The sequence below is a fragment of the Acanthochromis polyacanthus genome, chromosome 13 (assembly GCF_021347895.1).
Source record: "Acanthochromis polyacanthus isolate Apoly-LR-REF ecotype Palm Island chromosome 13, KAUST_Apoly_ChrSc, whole genome shotgun sequence".
NCBI lineage: Eukaryota > Metazoa > Chordata > Actinopteri > Pomacentridae > Acanthochromis > Acanthochromis polyacanthus.
The window spans coordinates 32,032,433-32,039,965 of NC_067125.1; the positions used below are offsets into that span (position 1 = coordinate 32,032,433).

The 7,533-nt window shown below is 37.7% G+C and overlaps 1 protein-coding gene across 2 annotated transcripts; it reads left to right on the top strand.

Moving 5' to 3' along the window:
• The first annotated feature begins 446 nt into the window (after nucleotides 1–446).
• On the top strand, nucleotides 447–6,115 carry serpinf2b (serpin peptidase inhibitor, clade F (alpha-2 antiplasmin, pigment epithelium derived factor), member 2b). Of its 2 annotated transcripts, XM_022211647.2 has the most exons (10): nucleotides 447–623; nucleotides 1,051–1,154; nucleotides 3,229–3,297; nucleotides 3,412–3,486; nucleotides 3,615–3,891; nucleotides 4,063–4,206; nucleotides 4,314–4,502; nucleotides 4,791–4,933; nucleotides 5,017–5,221; nucleotides 5,334–6,115. In XM_022211647.2, exons 3-10 carry the CDS (start codon nucleotides 3,244–3,246, stop codon nucleotides 5,684–5,686), a joined length of 1,440 nt encoding a protein of 479 aa, XP_022067339.1. In that variant the 5' UTR covers nucleotides 447–623; nucleotides 1,051–1,154; nucleotides 3,229–3,243; the 3' UTR covers nucleotides 5,687–6,115. The 2 variants fall into 2 exon arrangements, with proteins under 2 accessions (XP_022067339.1, XP_051813778.1); XM_051957818.1 differs by lacking the exon at nucleotides 3,229–3,297 and having other exon boundaries at nucleotides 448–623.
• Nucleotides 6,116–7,533: the final 1,418 nt, after the last annotated feature.

The following is a 7,533-nucleotide window of genomic DNA, read 5'->3' on the forward strand; positions in this document are numbered from 1 at the left end:
CTGGAGCTCAGACTGCAAAGTCCCTTCTGTGTTTGCAAATGGCAGTCATGTGACCTTCAAAATATCACTTTTGCTTGGCGGTGAATTATGAGCAAATCTGCTAAATATGTTTCTCTTTGCATATTTCTTCATGACTCTTGAAGATGTAACTGGTCAGAACATCAAACCGTGACTTTTGGGTGGAGCGAGCAGGTGCTGCTGAATGTTCTGTTAAGTTGGTAATATGTCAAATCAGGGGGTTTCTGGGAAGCGTGGGATGGTGTTCTCTGAAATCAAATGAGTGTCTCTGTATTTGTTCATGCACTCCCAGCTGGATTAATCACACTTTTACAAATAAGCTGTCATGCTTCCTGTAAAGGATTAAGTTGTGTCATGATATTATCACCTACCTATATGCAAAATAGCTGCGTGTGTCAGGCTTCAATATTTAACCCTGGAAGAGTCTCAGTAGCTGCATTTACAAACAAATAGAGGCTTAAACGAGGCCCGATCAATGTAAGTTGATATTTAACTGCTTGCTGAGCAAGTGCCAATCTTTTACTCTCAGGAATTGTGCCATCCACAGTGCATAGTCGCTCCTTTTTTGGACAAGGCAGCAAGTTTTTTTCTTATTTAAATATAAGGTAAGGTCAACTATATTTTAATGAAACTTATTGGAACAGCATTGCACATTTGAATAATTTTAAGACTTGATGGAATATGCTTTGTTACCCAGTTATTCGTAGGTTTTTCTTGTTTGTGTGAGGTCTGCAGAAGAGGCAACAGTGCTAAACTAAAAGTGTTGACACCACGCTTTTTGGAAATCCATTTTTAATGTGAATTTGACACGTTACAGAATTACTATATACGCTATATGCTTGTACTGAAAATTGCTTCTGTCAGAAGGAGTTTGCGTGGTCTCGACGGTGACTGTAGCACTTCTTTTATTTTTTTTAGAATATTTTGTGCTTCATAAGCCTGGTAAACCGCTGAGAGCATATTCTTTGCCGTTTTATTGTTGAAATGCTTGTGTATGATGTAGAGTACTTTTGTGTGGCTCCTATGTATTAGGCATATTTCCAGATGATCTGAGTTCCATTAAACAAAGAGGGCGACTGAGCAGAGTGAAAGTGTTTGAGACCTGCAGACGATACAGCAAAGAAATTAAAGCAAAGGTGAGGTTGTTTAATGATTTTACTAACTTCTAGCTGCGAGCTGGAGACGTGAATATGTGGACTTCTAAGGGATATTGACTTATTGCACAATATATTTGGGTGCTTTAAACAAGAGGGGAAGTATACAGGTCCTTATATATACTCAGCCAAATCTGATCAAAATTTGTACCTGACACTATTACAATCTGCTGATTATTTTTCTCTAGAATAACTTTAGTGTATTCAATGAAGCAATGAAGAATTTTACCTACTTACAATGAACTTTTTTTTTTTTTTTGAATTACAGGCCCTTCAGGTGCAGAGGTGGCTTGAATTTCTGTTTTGTAATTCACATTATTTTTTCCATCATTTTTGAACCCGCTTGAATAAACTTTCATAAGTACAGTTGACAGCCACATGAAATGTTCAGGGCTGAAAAACATCAAATCATTTTTTTCTTTAACCAAATTATGAGCATCAAAATAATGCGTTATAATTTCAATAGCAAAACTGCACCAGTTTACTATCTATGGCACAGATTCTTAGAAACAAGAACTGGCACAGTGTGTGTGTGTTATCGGTTTTCTGATATCTGATTGGAGAAGACTTTCAAAAGTGCATTTTGGGTAAACGTCCAAGGATCATATATCACTGTGTGGGTTAGGTAGTTGGTCAGCACAAGTTGTATTATATACAAGATCTTTTTTGTACCTACATTTGTACCAGGCTCCTTTTCTATGCCTCTGTGTCAAAATAGTTTGAACTTATAACACTTGCAAAATGTAAAATTTCCAAATGTAGTTATTTAAGGAATTACAACTATGCTAATGCCTGCATTGCCATTTTCCTGGCCATGTAGAAAAGACAAATATTGGATATCAAGATTTCACATTATCACAATCTGATGATGGAAGGAGGCCAACAGCATGAACTGAGATAAAAGGAACTGAACATGATCAGAATAGAATTTGAAAGGATTCCCCAAACTTGTTTGATCAGTGTGAACAGACTATGAATTAAAATATGTGAGTGACTGTTGTTTCTCCATTTCTCTGCTTGACGTTGTATTTGACTGTCACAATATTAAAATATTAGGAAATGTATTTTAAAAAGGCTTGAAGCAGAACCTGGTATCAAAATATTCAGGGTAGACTGTAAGTCTCCATACACAGGAACAATAAACATTTTATGTTGGAAAACTGTTTATATTTACATAATGGGCTCTATATGATTACCATTGTTTCAAAAACACAATATGTGTGATGTACTTGCATTAGCACAGTTGACGTTATGCTTGTAATGGCGTTGGTGATACGTTCCTTGAGATGATTTATGTCTCGTATCTTCACCTGATACTCCATGGCCTTCAAGTGACCCCAAAGATAGCATCAAACACATCTTCTAGGGTATCTGAAACATTAAAAAATACACATTATACATTTTCTGATGTATGGAAACTTATGGCCCATCCTGTAGATAAAAAATTGACTTCCATATGTTGTAACTTGTTTTGACCACCCACCTATCCCGCTTGCTGATATGACCCTTAAAAGTTTACCTAAAATGCACTTTGTAAAGTTTCTTCTCATGAATGATCAGAATCGGTGCTAAAGCTTGTTTCTATGACTCAGTAGGCATTAAACTGGAGATTTGGTCAAAGAAAAAATTGTGAACCAAAAAGGGAATTTGGCTTAAGATTGTTTCATCAGCAGTGGATCTAAAATTTGTTTGCTTATTATTTTTAACAGAGCTCAAATGTGGTTTTCGTCCCTGAAAATGACGTGGCAATCTCCTATACTTATGAAGTTATGATGGCTTAAATTGAATTTTAAACAAAAGGAATAGTGCTGTAAAAATTGCTACAAAAAAATCCTAAAACTTCAGCCTGTAACTTGGAAAATACTCATACTATGAAGGTGAAAGCTTGCATGCCTTCATTACATAAACGAAAGTTATTGTACATGAAAACACACCTGGATCTGAGGGGGTCGCGTGGGAGGTACTGATTGATTTGTCATGGAATGACCCCTATATTTGTTGTCTCAGTAAAGTGGTCAGGATACACAGTTTTCAAGCCAACATTTCTCTTTCACAGTTGTGTTGTAAGGACATGGACCGCTGCCTGACACTCCTGTTCATCTGTCTCTGCAGCCAAGGAGCCATTGTAAACCACTGAAATTACCTATAAATCATTCTGACACTTATGCTAGACAAAAAATTATTTGTGCTAATTCTATAAAACATGTATAGATTATTATTCTGTGCTGTCTTTCAACAGAATGCTGAGGTGGCCCAAAATGATTCAGTCCCTTTGGTGCGTCTTATTCCTTTGATGCCCAGTCATCCCATAAAGGTTAGAAGCAACATTTTAAATGTTTTTTTCTTTCATTATGTCATCGCCATGCTCTGGTTACATAAACAAACATTTTGGAAAAGAAGGAAAGCCTTGTTGTTAATGTGTTCCACTCTTCCTGTCCATAGACAGGAGGAGACAACAGCACGACACAACCACAAACTGCAGATATAACGGAAGCACCTGAAATTACAACTAGCAGGTCCAACGCAACGTCGCTACATGAAGAAGAAGATGAGGGTTGTGTTTCTATCGGTCGAAGCCCAAAGTCCCGGGAGACCATCGCTGCTGCTATTCAGAAACTGGGTGTGCAGCTGCTGCAGAACCTGGAGACAACGCCAGAGCAACCAAATGTTATTATTTCTCCTTTAAGCATATCACTAGCACTCTCCCAACTGGCTTTAGGTACGCATGTCCTGCTGCAGCTTTTCTGTAATACGTTGTACATAAGCAGGTCGTTTCTTTTACATGTGTGTAATCACGCTGATAAATTGTGTCAGCAACTTGCCCCACTTTATGGTTGTCAGGAGAACGCTGCTGTTCTCCTCTAATTATTGTACCCCTCTGTTTTGGTAGGTGCAGTAAATGAAACGGAGGAGCTGCTGATGCATCATCTCCATGAAAATGCCCACCCCTGCTACCACCAGTCTCTGCATAATGTCTTAGTGCAGCTCAGAAACAATGATCTACACATTGCCACACAGATCTTTCTGCGCCAAGGTTGCTATCAAGAAAAACATGTACAGATTTACTCCATTTCCACTTAACATTGTTTGTCACAAGAGTTTCACTGAAATATAGGGTCTGTGGGTGTTCGTCTGTTTTAGGGTTTGAGCCAAAGCAGGAGTTTATCAACGAGTCTCGCAGATTGTATCACTCAGAACCAGCAATCTTGGAGAGCCTGCAGCAGGTAAACGACTGGGTAGAGAATGCAACACAAGGAAAGATGACCGACTTCTTGCCTGCTTTGCCACCCAATGTCCTCCTCATGCTCATTAACGCTGTCCATTTCAAAGGTGAGTGAGAAGTGAAAGAAAGAGTTGTTGAAAAAACGAACATTTTAATGGATGATGTGACACCAGAAGAGCTATAGGGGGAAGAGAAAAGTGTTAGACTATGCTGTTGCAAAATGGAAGAACAGTGGTGGAGACAATCAGTGATTGAAAAGGATGCTATTATCTCGGAAGAACTAAAGGATGTTCTAAAATATTGTGTTTGCTTGGAATAACAATCTTCTGAGAATGGAAATCAGTGGTGAAATGTTATGTGTTCGAAAGATTTTGACCATCTTTTTATGTTTCCAGGAGAATGGAAGGCTCGCTTCGACCCACGCTTTACCTCCAGAGGTGTGTTCTACCTTGATGAGAAGCACATGGTTGACGTTGAAGTGATGGAAGATGCCAAACATCCTTTGAGTTTATTTATTGATAATGAGCTGGAGGCTCAGGTAAAATGTAGCTATGAAATAGCAAATGCACAGTTTAGACAGAAACTTCCTTACATAACCTCTCTTTTCTTTTCCTTGGGTAGGTAGCGAGCTTTCCGTTCCTGAAGTTTATGAATTTGTTGGTGGTCATGCCACTGTCTGGCCAGGTTAATGTGTCTTCACTTTCTACAAAGCTGAATATCTCTGACTTGTATAAGCGTCTGCCCAAAGAGAGAGCTGTCCAGGTTAAAGTCCCCAAATTCAAGCTGGAGTATGCTCAAGAATTAAAGGATGTTTTTATCAAACTGGGTAAGACTTCATTGAGTTCCACAAATTCTTCCTATTCAATGAAGATTTCTGACATGCTAAAGGTACAAACATGTTTTCCCATGAATTGACTGTGTTCTGATTGCTCTGTTAGGCCTTGGAGAGATGTTTTCCAGGCCCAACTTAGCTGAGATGGCCGATGGCCCCCTGCAGGTGTCCAGTGTGATGCACAAGTCCAGCATGGAGATAAACGAGGAGGGTGCAGAAGCAGCTGCAGCCACCACTGTGGTTATCTCAAGAGCATCCAATCCTGTTTTCCACCTCACTCAACCTTTCTTCTTTGCGCTTATGGACGATGTGACTCAAGTACCAATCTTCATGGGTGTCATCAACAACCCCAGTCCTGGTGCTCCAATCTTGCAGAAAGGAGACTCCGGTAACAAAGATAAAGTGGGATTCCCAATCGACAAGAATCACATGGGTTCATTTGGAGGCCCACCTAAGTAGGGACAGATAATCTGTACATCTCTTTCAGGCAAACTCAGACCAATGCATTTATGACTGTACAAACTATTAGCTGGATCAAAATATGTGTGAAAACAGATGCTTCGTTATTTTTGTTTCTTTCATTACAAAATAAACACAGCAAGGTGCCCAATATCCCCTTTAGAACTTGAATATTCCATAAAAAATAATTTTGCTGCATTACACAACACATAATAAAGAAGAAAATCAAATGTGATTAAATACGCATAAAGTTTTCTAGTCATATTTGCAGATGTTGATGCTAATCTTCAATTTGATCCATTTTCCATGGTGTCAACATGCAAAGCCAAACTAATCTGTTACAATGTCAGAGTATCACTGCATCAGTTTGTATGCTGTATGTTTAAATTTGTTGTCAAATGAATTAATAAATGGAACTGATCTAAATGACATCATGATTATGAGTTTTACTGAGGCGCATCTTGAGTGAACAAAAAGTTGCAGTTGGGTGTCAGTTGATGCATTCAGCAAAGAAGGAAAAGACAAAATGGAGATCAGGAAAGAAGCAAAAGACACCCAGTGTAGATCCCCACATCAGGAATCTCGTTGTTCATCTTGAAGAACAGATGAACTCAGTGGTAAAGTGACAACCAGTATCATTACTTACCTGAAGTTCACCCTCTGTCTGGATGACTTGAAGACTGTAATCACTGCACTCATTTCCTCAAGGCTAGACTGCTGTAAGTCACTGCACCTGGATATCAACCACTCCTACTCCTCTCTGTCTCGTCTGCAACTAATGCAAGACTTCTAAATGGTACGAGCACTGCAATTACTCCTGTACTAGCATCCACCCACTGGCTGCCTGGTCAATAAAGCATTTGTTTTTAAGGTCTTCTGTTTTATTATTATTTTTAAATCAATGCATGGATTGGCATCTAGATGCATTTCTGAATTTATTTGCCCCTATCTCAAGCCCTCTCAGATCCTACAGAGCAGCTGCTGTTCCGTGATCAAGGCTGAAAAGTTTCCTCTCTATTAGCATTTTTAAGAAAAATCCCAAGACGTACATGTTTTCAATGGCTCTCTTAATTGTGTTCATTGTTGGTATTTTGAGATATGATAAATTTTATATATTCTAATGGAAATTCTTTTGCCAGATATTGCTAAGACAACAAAATTAAATAACATAAGAAATGCCATGTCTAGTAGAAAAGCAATAAGATGTAAGACCGATGGATTAGTGAAAATAAAAATAATCAAGCTGGAAAAGAGACTAGAATAGAAAAAGTAATACTGGACAGGATTCTGAGGTAGTAAAGGAATATCAAATATAATGACATCCTGCACAGGAAATTGGAATATAGCACATGATAAATAAATATTAAAAGTAAAATTTTAAATATTGCACTGTAAATTGGAATCTTATGCATGACACTGAAATATTTCACATAAAAAATATGAAGAATTGAACATGATATTGTAACTATAATAGCCCACAAACTATTGAGAAAAGTAATATTGCATATCATATTGATATTATTGTTCGGATTTGAGTGTCCATTGTTTCAGCTTTTACATTTATTTTTTATCTTAGATTTGATCTTACAAGTTGCTATCTTGTTTCGCATTGTTTTATTATTTTTATGATATTTTCTTTTCTTTCACAAATTGATTTAGTAAACTTTTATGTACAGCACTTTGATCGACTCCGGTTGTTTCAAACGTGTTATAAAAATAAACTTTATTATGATTTAATTTAAACAACAAAAACCACTTGAACACTTTGTCAGTGAGAGATTTTTTTTCTCACAAAACCAAAAAATGTTATGGCGGAACTGACGCCTAACATGTCTGAATTCTTGCTT

Coding starts and splice junctions, on each gene's coding strand:
- serpinf2b (XM_022211647.2), top strand. CDS start 3,244: ATGGACCGCTGCCTGACACTCCTGTTCATCTGTCTCTGCAGCCAAGGA. Junction 3,487..3,614: donor TGCCCAGTCATCCCATAAAG/GTTAGAAGCAAC, acceptor TCCTGTCCATAG/ACAGGAGGAGACAACAGCAC. Junction 4,934..5,016: donor ATAATGAGCTGGAGGCTCAG/GTAAAATGTAGC, acceptor TTCCTTGGGTAG/GTAGCGAGCTTTCCGTTCCT.